Source organism: Cinclus cinclus, chromosome 3 (assembly GCF_963662255.1).
Source record: "Cinclus cinclus chromosome 3, bCinCin1.1, whole genome shotgun sequence".
Classification (NCBI taxonomy): domain Eukaryota; kingdom Metazoa; phylum Chordata; class Aves; order Passeriformes; family Cinclidae; genus Cinclus; species Cinclus cinclus.
The window spans coordinates 109,166,188-109,186,617 of NC_085048.1; the positions used below are offsets into that span (position 1 = coordinate 109,166,188).

A 20,430-nucleotide genomic window follows, 5' to 3' on the forward strand; every position below is an offset into this window, starting at 1 on the left:
CCAAGAGGAAGGCAGTGTCCCATGCAACTCCTCAGGTAAGTCTGCTCTGTGGCAGCTTTTTCCCATATAGTTATTTCCTTGCAAAAGGAGCACAAAGTGCCTCCTGCCTCAGCCAGCACAACTGGGCTCTTTGGTCAATAGCCTGTCCGGGAATGAGCACCAAATCCACTTTTGAGTTCCTACAGCTTGGTTGTCTTGCCGTAGTCAGTTCTTAGAGATGCATTGGAAAGTTGAGCTGAATAAAGTAGAGGTAAAGGCCTAAGCTCGGGCTTTTGTCCATCCTGATAATCCAAACTACAGCGCTGGTGCCAGGAGACAGCTGTAAGTGCAGAGATGAGCTGGGGGCAGTGTGCCAGGGTGTGCTCACTGTGCACCTACGAGTACCACCACCATCAGTTGACCACTCCCCATCGGGGCCCTCTGCCTGTGCTGTTGTCCGGCTCTGCAGCCAGCTTTTCTGCTATCCCAGTAAGGGTTGTCTCTGCATGGCAGTCAGTGCCTTGGTGCAGTCGTGCTGCTGCTCCCTGAAGCGATCAATGGCTCCTGGCTGCCACCATCCCATGGCCTGCAATTCCAAGAGGAAACAAGCAGTGCCTCCTGTGTCACTGCAGCCAAACACAGTGGCTGCTGGTAGGAGGTGACAGTCAGGAGGGGCTGCCTGGTGCTCCAAGGTTGCCTGTGCTATCATCCCAACTAGGGTGAGATAAAAAGAAGGGAGCAAGGAATAATAATTGGAATGCTCTTTTCAAGTGATGCTACTTCCACGTTGAGAACTGACCAGAATTGAGCCTGGGTTGTTCCGGCTTGGCTTGGTGCTGTGGCAGGGCAGCTGCAGGAGTTTCCTCAGGGAGTTGCAGAGTGCCTCAGTCCTCAGGGCTGGGGGAAATGAGGGCGCTGGGACAAGAGAGGCCCCTGGGGGGTTCCCTCTAGGTGTAGCCATTCCCACTGGTCGTCCCTGTCTGGCAGGGAGTGGGAGCTCTGCGGCCTCAGGAACCTGCCGCTGGCTGTGCTACCTGTGGCACTTGGGAGCTGGCACTGTGTGGGCAATGGTCAGGTTTAGCCTGGAGCTGTGCCCAGCTGGGGGGGCTGGGTGAAAGCAAGGAGCCCAAGGAGGCAGACAGCAGGGAGGTGTGTGAGGCAGTGCCAGTTTGCAGCACATGGAAGCCTGGCTGGGAGCTGGGGCTGCAGGCCGCTCCATGGCGGGGTGCCTTGCCCGGGGCTGCAGCGCTCAGGGCTGACCCTCTCCTCACAGTGACCTCGCAGACGGCCACTGGTGCCGAGCGCCGACAGGAGCTGCTCCGTGAGCGTGGGCACAAGGACACAGCCTCTGCTGACCCACAGCAGTCCTTGCTCCAGGCACTCTCCTGGCTGGGCAGCGATGACTGGTAAGAAAGGCCCCAGTCACTCTGTCTCCCTCTTAGCGTTAAGGAAGCTTACAAGTGGATCTTGCCAGTGCCTCTGAGCCCCGACAGCCCAGAGGGCAAAGGACTCTGCTGAAACCACTCCAGAGCAGTGAGAGGATCAAGATTTGAGAGCAGCCTTTGCTTGGCCTCGGTCTGCAGCTGTGCTCCAGCTGCTGCCGCTCTGTGCTGCTCCCTCGCTTTGCCTGCTGCTCCATGGAGCTGCAAAGGAAATCTTGAGGGAAGAGAGGAAGCTGTGGGATGAGATGATTTGCTGGCTGAAGGCAGCAGCAGGATGGCAGCAGTTTTGAGTGTAGAGATTTGGGTGCCTTGGGGCACTGGCCCAGTGGGACTGAGTAAGATTTCTCTCTGCTCCCAGTGCTGACAGCAATGGCAGGTGACAGGGTCTCCCTGTGACCTCCTGCATGTGAGTCCCAGAAGCAGCTCCAGGGAGTCGCTCTTTCTGAGAAATGGACTGATTTGTGCTTTCAAATCCCCAGCCTGTCTTTACTCCTGAAAGGCTCATGGCAGAAGGGAAGGAGAAAGCAATGAAACCCTCTAGGAATCTTGGACTTTTTGAATTCAACTTTTTTCTTCTCACTGCTTCATATGGGCTGGAGGTGTTTAGCCAATACTCAACATGTGTCCCACAATTAGACACAGAGAGAAGGAGGCCCAGAGGTGATAACCCTATGAATGTTAGGTGATGCTGGTTAAGTTTTTGGTGATATTGGTTGTGATGTCGGGGTTAGCATAAACTCACTGTTGGATGCTTCATTCACACAGGGGTACGGACTCCATTCACAATGGGATAAGCATGAAAAATCTGCCACATGCATCTCTTTGTGCAGTCACATTTGCTTTGCAATTCTCTTCTGCTTCCTCTTCCCCCTTTTTGTTTGGTGCCCTCTGAGGTACAAGAGAGCTTCTGCAGGTGTGGGGAGTCCTGGTGACTCTCAGGGGTGCCCGTGGGATCGGTCACCAGCCCTGTGCTGCAGTCCTGATGCCTCACACACCTTTCTGTAGCTCAGGGCTGCCTAGAGCAAGTGCTGAGAGACAGAGTTGTTTACACCTTTTAAATAACATGTTGCTGTAGTGGGCATTGTTTTTGGTAGGGGATTCTGGGAAAAGGCAGAGTTTCAACTGTTCTTTCCCAGGCGTGGAATCTTATGGGACACCCTGCTGCTCCTTTTCTGGGGAATGTGGAGGTGGAGTGGAGTGAGTGAGAAACAAGCCTGGATTGTAGCATGGAAACTGAGCTCCAGAGTGCCAGTGCAGACTTTTATTGCTGAACTGCCTGCTGGGGATGAAAAAGAAGGAAAATGCCCCAATAACTGCCCAAGGGGATTGTGTCTTAGGGACAGGTATAGGGAGGTGACAAGAAACAGGAGCATGACCCAGTCTCACAGCTTCTAGGAAACTGTGTCATAGGGACTCCATGGGCCAGACATTTCAGAAAGGCTGTCTTGTAAAAGAGCCACAAATGAAGACACTGAAACCCCTCTATTTGTCTCTTGGATTTGTGTATGCTTTTGACAGCAACAACATCCTGCAGGAAGGAGCTCCACAATTTCATTAAGTACTCCTTGAAAAGCACCTCCCATTGTTTGACTGAGCTGCCAGCCTGGTAATTTCAGAGGGTGCTGCCTAGTTCTTGGGTGGAGAGAAAAATCCATCTTTTTGGTACTTGCCTTTCAGGGAGATGAAGGAGAAGGGACTGGTCAGCATCAAACTCCTGGCTGGGTCCCATTCAGAAGTCCTGCTTTCAAGGCTTCGTGACATTTGCTTGGCAGTTACCAGTGAGGTGAGAACACTCTTGTGAATTGTGCCCTGTACTTCATACACAGTGTGTAGAGTAGCTATGTGCTTGTTCATCTCCATGTGTGCTCAGAGACTGCCTTCATTTCTCTTTTTAGATCTTGTATTTCTAATGTCTGTCAGGTTTCTATGGGATCTGTGTGTAGATGTAGTTGTATTCACTGGTAGGTCGGGTATCTGACACTCATCTTTGAGTGAGCTGCCATTATCATGAAATGTGCAAATGCAGAAAAAGATACTCTAATTATGTTATTTTCAGAGTCCTAGTCTCTGCCCGAGCTGTCATTCAACACTGCAAATTAGTCTGTAGGCCTGAGCGTGTGTTTTCTGTTTCCTGGCTGAGTGCTTCAACTGCTGGTGTTGCTTTTTTAAACAGGAGCACGTGACTCTTTTATCTTTATGACTGACGCCTTTATGGTTTGAAAGCAGCCCTTACTTTAATTTGGTTCTTTGTGTTTCAAAGAAAAGAGCCTAAAGGGAAAGCAGTTGACATTAAAGAAGGCTTAAGTAGATACTTTATGAAATTTCTTATTTTTAGGCCTGTTACATGCAAGTCTGAGGCCAGATATTGGTGCCAGTGGAAGTGTCATGCTGTACATGTGCTCTTCTGCTCTTATTGTGCTTTTATGTTCCTCTGGACACAGTGGGACGTGTTGTCATTTCCTGAGTCGTCTGTCTAAGGCAACTGGTTTTCTTTCCGAGGTCATTCTTATGTTTCCCCTCATGACTTCCCCAGGTGACCAACCTCCGCTCAAAGGTGTCCTACTCGGCCATTGTCACTCTGGGAGAGCTCTTTGTGACCTTGAAGAAGGACATGGACTCTGAGGTGGATGAGGTGGCTCGGGTCCTTCTGCACATGATGTGTAATTCGCCAGAGTTTGTTGAGAAAGCAGCCAGTCACACCCTGGGGATCATGGTGGAAAATGTGACTCCTGCACGAGCAATGACTTCTCTCCTGGACAGTGGAGTCAAGTAGGTTCTTCTTTCAGTGATATTCTTCACCTTCTAGAGTACTTCTAGGTGGGGGAAGGGATGAGAGAAAGAATGGGAATGGTGGGAGGGAAGGGTCCTGTATCCTGCATCTTCTGTCAACTCAGTGACTGGATTCTCCAATCCACCTCATTTCTTTCCTCTTCTCCCCTCTTTCTGCCCTCCCTCAGCCTATGAGTTCTCAGAATGAAAGAGCTGTAGAATATGGGAAGTTGGACGAGGCCATGAGGATGATTAAATCCAGTTCCTGGCCTTGCACAGAGCCCCCCAAGAGTCACACCATGTGCCTGAGATTGTTGTCCAAATGCTGCTTGAACTCTGTCAGGCTTGGTGCTGTTGACCACTGCCCTGGGGAGCCTGTTCCAGTGTCCCAGGCACCCTGTGGGTGAAAAAGCTTTTCCTGATATGCAACCTAAACCTCTTCTGACTCATCTTCCTGCTGCTTCCTGGAGTCCTCCCAGTCTGTCAGAGTTGCCTAGATGTGGTGAATGGTGGGGAAGTGCAAGTGCCTGCAAAGGCTAAGGATAGAGCCTTGTGCTTCTGTGGGAAGAGGGACAATTGCAATTGCAGCTATGAGTGCTCTTTGATATTTCACTGCACTAAGCACAGAGGCCCTGGGAAAAAACATGCATCCTCATGATGCCATTAACTGGAGAAATAAGGAGGGTACTTGATGGGGTATGGAGCACCTAGGGGAGAATGTGCTGGCTGTGACACAGCCTGCACAGCAGGTGCAGCTCCTGCCAAAAGGAGTCCTGAATGACTGTCCTGGCCATAGAGCTCTACTTTCTAATCAAACTGGTGTTTCATGTTAGCCTTGAGATGATGAATCACTGCACATACACCTTCACAGGCCCACTACTATGGAATAGCTGATGCAAATGCTGCCTTAAGTGTTTGTGCTGAGCCTGATAATTATCAAAAGACACTCTCTAGAACTGGACAATCTGGGTAAATTGATTGCCACACTTTCCCCATCTTTGCAATAGGATAAAACATTCAGATGTACCCCTTGCCAATCCTCACAAAAGAAACAGGCTGCATTGCTGCATATTCTGCAACTTCACGGCCCACAGTGTGTTTTCTCTGCATCTGTATTTTTCCAAAGCTCTGCAGATTTGGGGATAAATGGCTGGAATGAGCCTCAGTCTTGCTGCAGCTCTGTGTAATGGGTGCCCTCTGATAGGTTAGCATGAATGGTCTTTCATTTCTAAAGAATTCATATGTAATCTATTATTTTATCTTTCTCAGTGGAAATTGTGGCAAAGACACTGAGTATCAGGTAGTGCAGGGAGACTGAATTCCTCCGTCTTCCTTGCAGACAGTCCTTGTGTCCAATGCTAATTTGAGTTTCTCTGAGGACAGAAGCTTCTACAGGTGTCTGAAGCTGCAGGGAGAAGCCAGGCCTCCTTCCCGCAGCAGTGGCAGGGAGCACGCTCTGGCCAAGGCCTGTGCTGCTGTTGCTCCTTCTCCCTGTGCCCCAGTGTTTGCTCTCCTCTTGCCAGGAGCCGCCACGCCCAGGTGCGGAAGTGTGTGGCGCAACTGCTGCTGTCCTTGATGGAGAAAATTGGAGTCACGAAGCTCGCAGGCACATCCAGGGCTGAGAGGCTGGCGCACGCGGCAGGGACGCTTGCTCAGGACTGCCACAAGGACACAAGGTAACCATCTTCATTTCACCTCCTCACACAGGAAAACTGTCTTGTGTCTGTCTAGAAAGGTAAAACCACAAAAGAGTGGTAACGAAAGGAAATATTAAGTTACCTCACGGTGTGGATAAGGGCCATAGAGGCATGGAATACCCGGAGTTGTATGGGATCCATTGGGGCCATGGAGTCCAGCTGCCAGCCATGTGCAGGACATGCCAAGAGTCACTCCATGTGCCCAAGAGCATGGTCCAAACGTTTCTCGAGCTCTGTCAGCCTTGGTGCTGTGACCACTGCTCTGGATTACCTGGGGAAATGACTGTAGTGGGTAAGCTGAGGTTGTCCAGCAAGAAGGAGCATTGCCAACTTCCTGTGACTTGAAGGATTCTTTCCTGAGATCAAAAGAGCTCAGATTTGGCAGTCAAACAGTTTTGTTTGATCTTAGGTGCACAACACAGAGCCAAAATGTTGCCTCATGTTCATCACTGAAAGACCCAAAGAAGATCTTTCTTGTTAACTTAAAACTTTTCTAGAAGTATTTCAGGGCTAATGTATTCAGTCTGTCTAAACCTCTTCTGCAGCTTTCTAGAATGCTGTTGTCTGTGGCTCAATGACCTCTAAATTTCTTCTTGAGGAAAACTGGTTTCCTAGTGGCAAAATCAACCCAAGCCACCCAAATCCTCTTACTTTGATGATTCAATTAATAGCTGCCAAAAATACAGGAGCAACTAGCTGCTGCTCTGCACACATATAGAATAGTCAAGAGGAGGCCTGAGGTGTTTTGTGCTGGATTCTCTGCCAGTTAATGGAAGGCAAATTATTGAGCAATGGCAGCAAGGTACTTCTAATGGGATCTGACAACAAAACAGATGTGTTTCACTTGTTCCCTGGGATCCTTTGATCCCACAGAAGCACACCCACAGTTTCAGAGTGAAATGATATTTTTCTCTCACTTTGCTGAGTAGGTAATGCCATCTCATGCAAGGATTGCAACGGATGACATTAAGGTATCAGCCTCTTCTGTTAACAGGTTTCCTTTGTTTGTTCGATTTCCTTCCTTCCTTCCTGGAATCCTTCCTTCCTGGAATCCTTCCTTCCTTCCTGGAATCCTTCCTTCCTTCCTGAAATCCTTCCTTCCTTCCTGGAATCCTTCCTGGAATCCTTCCTTCCTTCCTGGAATCCTTCCTTCCTGGAATCTTTCCTTCCTTCCTGGAATCCTTCCTTCCTGGAATCCTTCCTCCCTTCCTCCCTTCCTCCTTTCTTCCTTCCCTCCTTCCTTCCTTCCATAGGCATTATGGACAGGAGATGGTGAAGATGTTGATAAATCATCCAAAATGTAAAATGCTTTTGGAGCGATCCATTCCTGCCTGTGACCTGGAAGATATTCTGAGAAGAATAAAGAAGAAAGTAAGTGCTTGGCAGGAGAAATGTCTCCTTTGTGCAAGTATAGCCACAGCTAATAGGACATCAAACATACCTAATCTGTCTTTATCTCATTCCCCTTCTGCTCAATCATTTTGCTCCTGGGAATGAGCTGTTAATCCCCAGCCTGTTCATCTGCAGACCACAAAGGAGCTGATATTCTTAGGGGAAAAGTGGGGCTTTGAATATTTTGACTATTGGTCACAAAGAGGAAAGGGGAAGAGAAGAAAGTGGGTTTACATTTAAGCATAACTCCCCACCCTGCTGTCCCTGCTCTGCTCCCAGTAAAGCAATGAAGTGAGAAAAGTGCTTCTGAGGAGAACAGAGTCTTTGCAAAAGACACTGGAAGCAGTAGTGCCAAGAGAATTTCCAAAACTGCAGCAGATGTCCCAGTCAATCCTAATTACTACAATTACCGTCTGTCTTTTGGGAATACTGCCCTGCTGTCAAGCCCTGTGGAGCTGGAAGAAGCTTGGTGAATCCAGCAGCATCCAGAGGAAAATCATTTGTCTGGGGGGGGACTTTCATTGTTTTTATCTACGTTATAGAAGGGAGCGTGTCCTTTGTGCACAAACAGGGAGAGCGAGTGTTGAACCAAATCACCTTCCAACAAAATTGGCCCACCCCAAAGAGTCCTAATTTTTCTGCTTTTTCCTATAAGATCTCTTGGTGCCTAGCAGTTTCCATTATTGCCATTTATGCTCGAGACTCATGAATTGGGGAGTTTAAACTGCTGCTCACTATGGCAGCACCCATAACCTGCCTTGGGCTATTGCAAACAAAGAGTTGGCATCACTGAATCTCTGGTCTGTTTCCTTCTGTAGGTTTGCAAATATTTCCCTAAGCCTTGGTAGCAGTGATCCTGGTTCTAACTTGTGTTTTTAAGCAGACAGTTTCCTATTCTATATTCTAAAAGTTGGTGGGGTTTCTCTGTGTCCTTGTAGGGGATGGAAGAGCAGAAGGGTGAACGCCCATGTGTCAAGAGCCCTGTGAAGATGAGGAGCCATGTCTCAAAGAAGCCCCAGGCCACATTTCCTTCTAGTCAACGGTACTGAGCACTTTTGTTAGATGTGACAAAGCACACAACAAGCTTGACATTTCTCTTCCTCAGGAAAATCTTTCTGGAGAGATGCCCTGTGCCACTGATTCTTTCCTGTCCTACAAATTTTATTTGATAAAAAATGCCTATATCTGCATTAATAATATTTGTAGATTGTCTCCCGTAATGATTGTCTTGAAGTCCATGCTGTTTTCAGAGCCTCATGATTCTCTAGCTTGAAATCACAGCATGAGTAAATCACCTCTGGATGTTTTGCTCACAATTATCTGCAGGTATTATCACCAACAAGCCATCATTTGCTTTTATTTTCCAGGGTGAAGTCGACCTCGGATGGACGCCTCCTACACCATCCAAAAGTCCAGGTCACGTTGCCTCCAGCTGTGGATGAAATGGAGATGCTCCAGAAGCTTGATGATCTCCTGGAAGCCAAGGGGTTTGAGACACGGATGGAAGGAGTGGCACTCCTCCTAGACCTGTGCAAAAACAGCCCCAAGCTCATCACCACGAACATTGTCCAAGTATGTAGGGTATCTTCACTGTTCCTTCCCTTCAGCTCCTCTCCCAAGCCTGTAGCAATGAAGTTAATTCAGTCTGTCTTGGCACTACATCCTGCCTAGTTGGGACAGGCTGGTCCCTCTTACCCAGACAAATTTAATTCAGGTCCAGCATGCAGGACAAGTTCTTTCAGTCCAGCTGTATTTGTCTGGCAGGTGCCTATTGATGTTGTTCATCACATGATGACAGAATTTTCCACTGCCCTAACCTTTGCTGTCTCCTACTCCCAGCTGGGTTCAATGAAAGGAATCCAGCCACTGAAAGCATGGCAATTCTTCTCTTGATGAAAAATGGGTTTGGATGGGGAAGAGAAGTATCAGGCTGGGTTGGTATAACCCAAATGTTTTTACAGACATACTTCTCCAAACTCCATCCTGTCTTGCACAAACACAACTGTGGCTACTCGTTTCCATCCTTGTCTCTATTGCACTTGGTAAAGATGGTGTGTAACCTTCTCGGGTATTGAATGCTCATTTCCACATCCCCTCTCCAAACAAGGACATTTTAATCCAGCTTTCTTGCTGCTTGTTCTCTTCACAGATTTTTGATCATTTTGTCCTGAGACTATCTGACACGCACAAGAGAGTGAAGCAGATGGCGCTGGACGTGCTGGCAGAAATGATAGCCATCCTGGAAGATGCCTTGAACCCCGTGATTGTCCGTTTAGTGGAAGGAATACTAAAGAGCCTGAACTCAAAGGATACCGGGGTTCATGCTGCAGCTGTGAAAGCGCTGGAAAAATCCGTTTCTCATTTTGGTAAGGCTGACATGGACTTTCCTCAACTGTGTCTCTGCCTCTCTGACACAAGAGAACACTGAGTGCCATGAGAGCTCTTGTTGCCCGTGGAACACTCCAGCTGACATCCACCAGAAGCTGTGGGGGTGCAGTCCTTAGGCACCAGTCCCCCAAGAGGCTTGAATGTGCATCAGCATTTCCCACAAGTGCCAGGAGCCCTTGGCTCTGTGCTGCTTGTCTGGAGAGGAGGTCCTGGACTACAGCTTTGCTACAATTCAGAGGCAAAGGGGATTTTGGAGTTTGCTTGGACCCCATTAGATTTCCCAAATGAACAGCTTTGCTGTTGCCATGAAGGGACACTGGCCCATCATGGCTCCTGCAGAGCAGCCCCCTGGAAGGCTCCACATTATAGGCAGTAGCTGCCTCTGTTCCACCTTTCCCATTTGTCTTCTTTTTTCAAATGGGACACTTATGATTCACCAAGTGCATTTCCTTAAAACAAACAGATAGAAATCCAGCTGTCAGTGATGTCTTGTTCCACATGTTGTTTTCATGGGGCAGGATGGCTGTGGCAAATACCTACACAGGCAAGGACTGCTCTAAATTCCTTTGTCACAGAGATTTATGTCAGCTCTGAAAATGCTGCTCAGGAGAAATATGCCTGACAAATGGAGTGTTGAAGAGGCAGATCTTCAGGGGGAGTTTCCACTTTTCTCCACCTCAGCTGCTCTGTGAACTCCTGAACTGCCTGACGCTGTGCCTTTGTGTATCCCAAGTCTGGACTTCTTCCTGTTTGCTCTGGAGTTCAAAACCTTTTCACTGCTTACATGTGATTGAACTCTTGAGGTCCTTGATCTGAAAGTTTAACATAGCTCCAGGTCCAGCAGACAACTTTGCATTGACAAATGTGAACGGAGAGGTTTTCTTTGGGAATTTGAAACCCCCTCAAATAGGCTGGAAGGAAAGAAGTACATCAGCAGAAAATTACTTGATTTTATAAATTGGGGCTGCCCCTGCCCTTCCCCTCCCCACTCTCCTTTCTCCTAGGACCTCAGAAGAGTGAGCAGAAACGTGTGTTTCTCTTGTAGATAAAGTAGCACTGATGAAAGAGTTCAGCCACCAATGGAGTCAGCTGAGTGGCCAAGCTCTGCTGGATGTGACAGAGCGTATCACAGGTATGGCCTCTGCTAAGCCAAGAGGTCTCCCCAGGGAGCATTTCCAGGGCATTCCTGGCAATAGACAGTAGAGTAGCTGCTCCAAATCGGGAGGTGCTGAGCTTGTCCCTCCTGCCCAATGCCCATGGCAGCTGTGTTTGGCAGGTTTTCCCTGGCTGCTGCAGAGGTGTGCAGTACCTGGCACGGGGGTGGCGCTCGGCCTTGGGGCCCAGCTCTCACTGGGGCATCTCAGAGCCCACCTCCAGGAAAGGGAGGGGTTAAAAATACCCGACCTGGCTCTTCTCTTGGGAGCTCAGGGTCATCTCTGGTCCTTTAGGGAAAATGTAGCAAGTGCTGTTTCAGGCAATCCGTTTCTTTTGTCCTCACAGAATTCTCATCTTGCTCTTGAAAAGTTTTGAGACTGAACCCTGCAGTGCCTGGGGGTCACAACTTAGGTCAAAACTCAGCACCCAGATTAGGGGCACGGATTTGGTGCAAGGCAGCCTTTGGGGCCAGAGGGGCAGAAGCAGAGTGCTGAGGCTCCCTGCCTGTGCTGTCAAAGTGGCATTGGACTGAGCATTTCAGGGTGTGCAAACAGTGTCTTCCTGTGTCAGTGCTGTCCAAAATGCTACAAATGCAGCTGATAATTGATTCCTCAGAGGAGCTTGCTATGTCAGCAACAGCCCAGGATTGGAAAAGTGATAATCTCTCTATATAGTGGACAAGATGATTTACAGCCTTGCTTTAATGGGGTCTAAATGCACTGCTAAGTGTGCCAGCATCTTTAAATGCAATGTTTCATAGATGTTGTGTCTTCTTCAGCAATCTCAAATGCTCAGTGTTCGGTGATTGAGAATGTCAAAAGCCCTTGAAAGGGCATTGGGATAAAGTAGATGTCTAGGAAGAGGGAATTTAGTTTTGGAGATATTTTGATCTCTTCTTCAAATAAAGGAAATAAACATAAATTAGGACTCTTTTAGGAAGAGCAGATGTTCTCTCTGAGATTTAGTGGGAACAAACAATGTTTTCTCAAGTTCCATTGTGACCAATGTCTTGAATTGGATTTTAACTGAAATTAACACCCATTTTGAAATGGATGCCATAACCCTTTTCCTGCTTGGCAGAATTGATTTTGGGCACTTTCAGGAAGTGTTTAAATGTTGATGATTGCTGGTGGATTACGAGCATAGAGAAAATGAAGTCTCTTCCACCACAGAATAAGAAGTGGTTACTGCATAACATTTTGCCTGATCAGAAAATATGAATGGTGTCCAGAGCATTTCAGGTTTTGATGTCTCAGCCACATCTGCCATGCAAGGAGCCTGTTGGTTGTCAATTTTTTGCCTGTGTTTGACAAAGTTCAGTTCAGAAATTGAGCAGGGAGTAGGCTTCAGAGAGAAAGGGAGAAGACACTCGTGTTGTGGTTAAATTTCATTCATCTGTGTTGCATTTTTCTCTCTACATTCTACTATTCCAGTGCACATTGCAAGAAAAATGCCATTAACATTGGGAGGGGGAATGACATTAAAATGTGGAGATGCACAAATGCCACAGCAATGAGGTCTGGGTAATTACCTAAGACACCCTGAGGTTTGAAGCAGCTGTTTGTTGGAAGGCACAAAAGCATTGTGCCAAAGACAGCAGCTAGTCACTGATGTTTCTAATCCAGCTGTCAAGCAGCACCCATGTCTGGTGGGCTGGAGTTTGGAAGTCTGGTCTAATAGTGCCCTTTGCTGTGTGCCACTGAGCAAAGGGAAGAGCCAGATTGGATTCTGGCACTTTGACATCAAGAGTCACAAAGATGGAATTGTCCTTTTTCTTAGAAACCTTTCAATTGAATCTCCATGGTGCATTTCCAAATCTTCAGTGTGGGTTTAGACAACTTCCTAATGGAAATGAAAGGGAAGTTGACATTTTAGTCATTCTTGATGTTGAAACAGGTTGTGAAATGATCCAGTAAAGGTACAAGTTCTGCCACAGGTGCAAGTATTTGTTTGGAGACAGTACTCCTGAGGTGTTGGTGGTTCTATTTTGGGGAGGATTAGCTGCTTTGGCCATTTCTGGATCGTTGGGCTCTGTGTGCTATTTCACTGCTCTTAGGCAGAGAGGCTTCCAAGAAGCAAATCTCGAGGTGGATCCTTGTTTGCATTAAGGTTGTTGTTTCAGAAGCTTGTGTCTCTGTCCCGGCAGTGCTTGTGGAAGGGGTTTATGCCAGGAGCCCTGAAGTGGCCCAGCGCTACGCCCTGCCCGTGCTCTGGTCCTTCCTGGAGAACAAGGCGCTGCCTGTCCGCAGCGCCAATGTGCGCACGGTGGTCACCAGGCTCGCCTCTGCCCTCTACGAGGTGATGGGCACCAAGCTGAAGAAGCGTGCTGCCAGCCAGTCCCCACATGTCCAGGAAAACCTCTCCAACATCCTGGGCTGGTGAAGGCTTGATGTTCTCCAGCAAGTTGACCAAGTGCTGAGATGGACACCTGCGGTTCTGACCTTTTAGCTGTGCCAGAAATGACAAAATACTCAGGAAGGGTGTGCATCTGCCCCTGCTCTCTCCACTGCCCTTCCTAGTCATGGCATGCTCAGGGGCCTGAAGACACTCTGGATTGAGGACAAAGTGAAGGACTAGCATGGCTCAAGCCTCCCACCGAGGTAAGGTGGGAGCTGGGCCGCTCTGTGGTGGGAGGAAGGGTCTTGTGCCAGCCTGGAGAGCCTGTGCACATTGCCAGGGAGCAGTTGTGCCCTGCAGGTGCCCCCTGCCATGAGCTGTGCTGCTGCCAGTGCCCCGTGGACCTGTAGGGCTGCTGAGCTGTGGGGCAGGGAGAGGAGCAGGAGGCTGCATGTGCAGCTGAGCCATTGCTGGGAAGCACAGGGCTCTGGGCTCCCTGCTGTCCCAGGGCAGCCCAGAGGCCAGGGAGTTCCCCTGGGAGCTCTGTGGAAGTGGCTCAGGGTGTGCCCCTGGCCTGCCTCCAGAGGGTGATGGTAGGTGAATGTTTCCCTGTGCAGCTATTTATGAATTTCCAAGAAATGTGTTCTATGAAATATGGAGCTTCAGATGCTTTAGGTTTGCATTGCAGCCTCTGTTACATTTTGTGTCTCCATTTTGCAGACCTGCCTGGCTTCTGTGTTTCCACCAAGTTTTCTCTGGACATTCTTTGGTGCATTTACCCACAAAGTCCTTTCCTGCTGTCCAGAAGAGCTCTTTCCTCCAAGCCCAGGAAGAAGCTGCTGCCTATCCAATGAGCGTTTGAAGACAAGGATTTATGCATTAGCCTGTATAGTTCCAGATGTACATATGTTCTGATAGTTATCTGTAGGTTTCAATAAATATATTTTGATTGTATCTTAATAATTTTGTTGTTATATTTTTTATTGTGTATATTTTTGGTGGTATGTTTTGTTTTTTTATATTTTATAGTTTTATATTTTTTCCCACTGACATGCTAAGGGTGGCCAGGTCCTTGAGAGCTTGAGATGGGGAAGGGACAGCCTCCCTGATTTTGTGAGTTTCTCTGGGAGGGCGGGGCCAGTGTGGGGAAGGGGGCCAAGGCCACGAGATTCGAAGCAGGTAAAGGAGCGTGGGGGGGCAGTTACTGGTACTCACCCCTTTTTGGCTCTGGAAGGAGGAAGGCAGCTGGGAAACCTCACCGCGCCATCCCAGTGCCAGGAGCTGCCTCTTCTGGTGTTGGACCTCACACCCCTGCCAGGATGCTGTCCTGCTTCAGTTTGCTATCTCCAAGCATCCTGTTGGAGCACCGGGACCGACACTGCTCCAAGGATTCGTGAGCAGAGTCTCTCCTCCACCCTTCCCATCTGGGACACAGCTGCCATCACCCCCAGCTCTCCTGCAGCTGTGCAGGGATCCACACACCTGCCCTGTCCACTGGGAACCTGCCAGAGCTCACTGCCAATGGCGATGGTAACTGCACCAGAGGGGAAAAGAGCACACAACCAAAGGAACTGTGACTGGGTTCCTGTTAATTTCATAGTTATTGTTGTTTAGATTGGCCTTGTTATATATTTAGTAGAGAACTGTTCTTCCTGTCCCCCTATCTTTCCCTGAGAACCTCTTGATTTCAAAATTATACTGACTCAGTGGGAAGGATTTTACTTTCTCCATTTCAAGGGAAGGTCCTGCTTTTTCCCTAGCACACACCTGTCCATTCAAACTAGGATACAGAGCATGAGGTGCAGGGCTGATGTGTGAAAGCATGAGGATCTCCTCCAAAGTAACTTGTTTAATTGTCCATTTTGTTACTTCTCTATTTACTCCACACTACTAAGGCAAGCCAAGCTTTGCTTGCAGGCAAAACAGGCATGGGATACACTAGGGTCCCTTGCAGGATCAGCAGGGCTGGCAGTGACAAAGCAGGCAATCTGCTCCATGGTGAGCCACTACACAGCCGCATCCCAATGTGGGTTTAAGTAGCATGGTATTATGGAGAACTCCTTTTCTGCATCAGATACCAAAAGAACGTCCACAGCTTCTGGTGGCAGTCAGCTGGAACATTCCACAGGCAACACGAGCTCTCAAGGCACTCAGTGTTCTCTAGTGTCAGAGGCAGAGACACACTTGAGGAGAGTCCATGTCAGGGGTCAGCCTTCCCAAACTGAGCAATGGATGCTTCTGCCACTAACACTGACAGGAAATAAACAAACAAAATTTCTGTGCACACCAGGGCTACGTGTGGATTAAATTATTTCTGTTTCACATCCCGGCCAGAACAACATCGTGGTCAGAATATCATTGTTCCTAGATTCTCTAACACTAAAAATATTGCTGGAGAGTTTTTGTCATTCCCATAGATTTGGTGACATCCAGACACACTTAACAATCCATTTGGGTCCAAGTTCCATATTGCAGACGATGTCTTTGGGCAGCCTGCAAGTGTCTCAGCAGAGAATGAAAAGGGATGACAATACTGACACGATTTCTCTTTGCTACTTGAAATTTAAAAGCTCCGCTCCAGCCCACACTGGCAAAATTGTCAGAAGAGGCAATTCTTCCCCACAAAATGCTTCATCTCACTCAAAGAAAAAGCCACAAGCCAACAGTCTTCTTTACTCCTCCACTGCTTTATTTGGCTATTTCTCTGATAGGAATTAGCTTCATTTATTCTTACTTTGTTTCCTGTGTTCCCCGGGGCGCGCGGCGGCTCCTCCGTTGGGTTCGCGGAGGCAACGGCAGAACGGCCGCGCGCTCCGGCGGCTCCGCAGCAGCAGCAGCAGCAGCAGCAGCAGCGCCTGTCTCGATCGGTTTTCCGCTCGAGTTCCCGCTCGCCCTCCGTGCCCTTCTCCCTCTCAGACTCCCTGTGATCCCGTTCGGTCCCGTCCTTGTTGCGCCTCTCCCAGCCCGGCTCATGCCGCGCCCCGCAAGGCGGCCGTGGGCGAGCCGGCCCCCTGCCCGCCCCTGTCGGGCACGCCGCGGTGCCGCCTCCGCGGGGCTCAGTCCGTACCGCCTGTGGCACCTTTTGAAGAGCCTGTGGACGAGGTCCTCGCTGCGCTGGTGGCGGTGGTGGAGCAGCAGCGTCTCTTGGCTCCGCCTGGCGCGGGCCCTGGCGCTGGCCCGGCCCCGACCGAGGCCCCTCCCGCGGTTCCGCCCACAGCTGGTCCGCAGCTGCCCGGCTCCCGCCCCGCCGCCGGCGCATTCCCCCGAGCGAGCCTCGCCGCCCGGCAGTTCGGCCGCCGGCCCCGAGGCGCCGGAGCCCGGGGCGGCTCGGGAAGCAGCGGCGGCCGGGGCGGGCGGGTGCCCCGGGCAGAATGCCGAGAGCGCCGTGCCGTCCGCACGGGCGGAGAAGCCTCCCCTGGAGCAGCTGTACCGGGAGGGCCCGCTGCTGGGGAGCGGCGGCTTCGGCAGCGTTTACGCCGGGACCCGGCTCGCCGACGGCGTCCCGGTAAGAGACGGGGCCGGCTCGGAGCGGGGAGGGGGGCGGCGAGCGGCGGGCGGCGAGCTGAGCCCTCCGCTCGCCTTGGCTTGCAGGTGGCCATCAAGCGAGTGTCCCGGGACCGCGTCTTGGAGTGGGCGCGGCTGGTGAGTGAGCGGGGCCAGCGGGAGCAGGCGGCGGGGCGTGGCGGGCGGGGTAAGGCCAGGCCCGGCCGGGTGGGAGCCGGGACGCTGCGATGGGAGCGAGCGTGGAGCGAGCGGGGGCCGCGCAGCGTCCCGGGCCATGGGCAATGGGAGCTGCGGTGGCGCCGGGCAGGGGGTGGCGAAGGCGAGCGCAGCATCGGCGCCGCTGACGGCATGGCGGCTCCCCCGCAGCACGATGGCGCCCTTGTGCCCCTGGAGCTGGTGCTGCTCTGGATGGCGTCGTGGCCCGGCTTCCGCGGCATCGTGCGGCTCCTGGACTGGTTCGAGCTGCCCGACGGCTTTGCGCTGGTCATGGAGCGTCCGGAGCGCTGTCAGGACCTCTGGCACCTGCTGCACGCGGGGGGGTTCCTGCCAGAGCCCGTGGCGCGGGCGCTGTTCCGGCAGGTGCTGGGGGCCGTGCGGCACTGCACCAGCCGCGGCGTCCTGCACCGCGACATCAAGGCCGAGAACGTGCTCGTTGACCTGGCCACCGGCGAGGCGAAGCTCATCGACTTCGGCTGCGGCACGATCCTGCAGGACACGTTCTACACCCAGATGGCCGGTGAGCCCAAAGCCGGGGCCCAGCCAGGCAGTGGAGCTTCTCCCCTGTGCTTCCACAGGTGGAACACACAGGGAGGGAGGGAGGGAGGGGGAATGCTGCTTCAGCCGGCTGCAGCCAAGTTGCATTTTGGCAGGAGCTGGGGCTGGCTGTTGAGGAGCTGGCTGGGAGGGAGGGAGCAATCAGCATTGGCCTGATGAGCTGTGCCCGTGTGCCATAGGAACGCGGGAGTACTACCCACCGGAGTGGATCCTCTTTGGCCGCTACCATGGCCAGCCAGCCACCATCTGGTCCCTGGGCATCCTGCTCTATCAGCTGGTGTGCAGGCACCTTCCTTTCAAAAGCAGAGAGGACATCGTCCGGGGACAGCTCTTCTTCCCGCCCCGGGTGTCTCAAGGTGGGGATGGGCCTTCAAGGCACGGGAGCAAGAACGGCTTTGGGAGAGGGCAGGTGGCACATAAGTGTCCTGCTGTTGCAGCTGGGGAGGAGGTTCATCTCCTGGGCTGAGCTGGACGAGGCGGCAGGTGTACCTCTGCTGCTCTCTTCCAGAAGAGAGGATGGATGGGAAGTTGTGCGAACAGCTCTGAGCACTCTTAGTGTGCTGTGGGCACTGTGAAATCTGGGAGAGCATGGACAGGAGCTGACCAGCAGTTTCTGGTTTCTCTCTGCAGAGTGCCAGCACCTGATCAGGTGGTGCTTATCCATGGACCCTGCAGACAGGCCATCCTTGGATGACCTTTTAGAACATTCTTGGGTGCAGAAGCCCCACCTGGCCCAGGAGACAGCAGAGATCCATCCCTCTGCACAGTAGAATCCAGGATGCCCGCAAGCAGCAGCTGCTCGTGTCTTGTGGCTCTCAAAGAATTCCCCAGAGCATTTCCCAGTGGCCCTGGCATGGAGCAGAGAGCACGGCCAAGGAGGTGCTTCCTCAGGTCCCCGGCGATTTGTGGAGGGAGCGGCTCAGGGCTCCCCATCCTATTGGAGAAATTGTGGCACAGTGCAGTGAAGTTGCCACAGAGTGGAAAAGGGGAAACATCCCCCTGCAGCTCAATGGCCTCGTGATGTCCCCGCGAGCCAAGGCACATCTGGCGTGTTCTTCTGGAGATCAGCGCAGAGCTGGAGAACGCCGTCCTCGAGCTGGCCACTGGCAGGGCAAAGCTGATGGGCTTTGGTTGCAGCCCCTTCCTAGAGGACATGCTCTGCACCCCGACGAAATCAAGATGAGTCCCCAGGCGGTGCAGGGGTGGGGGGATGTTCGTGCCTCCAGGCATTGCAGGGCTCGGCCTGGCCACGTGCCGGTGGTTCCCCGTGGGGTGGCAGTGGACAATATTAATCTTTCTGCCAACTGCTCAGCTGCTTTTTGGTGGGGCAGGGGATGGATGTTGTGGAAGGGGAGCCGGCTCCTGGCCTCGCTGACAGCTTCTTCCTGCCAACATGGCACAGGCTGGGGTGGGGGCATCCGGCCTGACATAAGCGTCCATCCGTGTGGATGGGGAGCAGCAGAGGGGGACGGGTTCTTTAGCCATGGCCCAGCTGCTCTGCTTTGCAGGCCCTTGAGGAAGGGGTGGGCATACAGGTGGGAAAGGTAGGGTTTTTCCCCACCACTGGAGAGATTTTAGTATCATAAAGAGCGGTCAGACCTTCCCCAGTCCTGTGAAACGGTGACAACCTTTGGTGCTTTTTCTTGTTTCCAGGTCTTGTTTTGAAATGACTTTCATGCAATTGTTCTTTGTTTTTTCCAGAAAGATTGCAGCTTGTGTCCAGACCAGATGGAGAAGCACCAGTACCGTCCCTGGAGTGCATCCCGTGCCGGTGCTACCCGGGGAGGGTCCACGGTGTGGATGTCCCCTGCAAAAGGATGAGGACCTTGTGTGGGATCGGCTCCTCTCCTGGCAGCAGGTCTCCAGAGGTGGGTACCCGGTTCCACAGCTCGGGTGGCAGAAGGGCTTAGGGCAAATGGCAGCAGGCACACGAGAATGTCGCTCTTGCAGCTGCTGAGGAGGTTGTTGTGCCATGCTTGAGCAGAAGAGGTGGAGCGTGTCCTGCCATGCTGCTCTCCTCTAACAAGGAGGGAATGGGCTGGGAGGTTTGGGCTCTGAGCACAGCCAGCAGCCTGGCCTGAGTATAGGCTATGGTGGGACAGGGGGGAGAGGAGCCTGCTGCCACTGACCGTGGCTTTCTGGTTTCTGTCCCCAGGCTACCAGCAGCTCATGCCATGGAAACGGCACCGCTCGACCTGCCAGTCTGGGAGGGCTGGACGGCAGCGGGTGTTCATTTGCTGCCAAAAATAAATCATTCTTGTTACTAACATCATCATCATCATCGGAGCATTTCTTTCATCCTTTTTTCAAGCTTTTGGCCTCCCTTCTTCCACCGAAATCTCTTTGCCTCTTTCCTCATCCACTTGGTGGAATTGGTGGGGGGGGTTTAAGTAACACAAAAAGTTCAGCAACAATTCCTGTTGCCAACCGCAGCAGTCTCTTCAAGAACCTGGAGTTGGTAGCCAGGCCCACATTTCACTTGGAAAGGGGAGTGGTTTGCAGGGACAAAGATGTCCCTCTGCTGCAAAAGCAGGGAGGAAATCAGAAGCAGCAAAATGCAATTTCAGCTCTACCCCCGCCCAAAGTTGTCTGCATCTTTGCCCTCCACTCCAAAATAGGCAGGCAAGGCTGGACTTGAACAAGGTTCAAGTCCTTCATGGTCCCTTGGCATTAAAGGGATCAAGTAAAACTCTCGTATGCAGTAATTGGAGTACAGCTACTGTAGGGATAAAGGAAATGTTGGGAGCTGGGACATCCTTCTTGACTCCTTTGTCTCCCCAGGTGTTGTAGCCTGGATAGCTGTTAAGATGGTTGCAGGTAAAGGAGCAGCAAGGGCCTTTGTATGGGATCCACGGAGATGCTTATTTCAGCCACTGCGTGGATAGTCCAGGGTCAGAGGCAAAGACAAAGGGGAACGTCGGGGTGAGGGTCCAGGTTGAAGCAGATGGGTGTCCTGGGCAGGGGGAGCATCAGGGAGCACTTACCAGGGGACA

The 20,430-nt window shown here is 51.5% G+C and overlaps 1 protein-coding gene across 1 annotated transcript in view; it reads left to right on the forward strand.

Moving 5' to 3' along the window:
- LOC134041990 (serine/threonine-protein kinase pim-1-like) overlaps window positions 1-20,430 on the forward strand; it is a 100,960-nt gene that overhangs the window by 70,888 nt on the left and 9,642 nt on the right. The window contains exons 2-6 of the mRNA XM_062489062.1: window positions 16,530-16,664; window positions 16,751-16,801; window positions 17,030-17,399; window positions 17,617-17,793; window positions 18,068-18,147. Coding sequence (XP_062345046.1) covers window positions 16,530-16,664; window positions 16,751-16,801; window positions 17,030-17,399; window positions 17,617-17,793; window positions 18,068-18,147 — 813 coding nt within the window. The remainder of the gene's footprint in view (window positions 1-16,529; window positions 16,665-16,750; window positions 16,802-17,029; window positions 17,400-17,616; window positions 17,794-18,067; window positions 18,148-20,430) is intronic.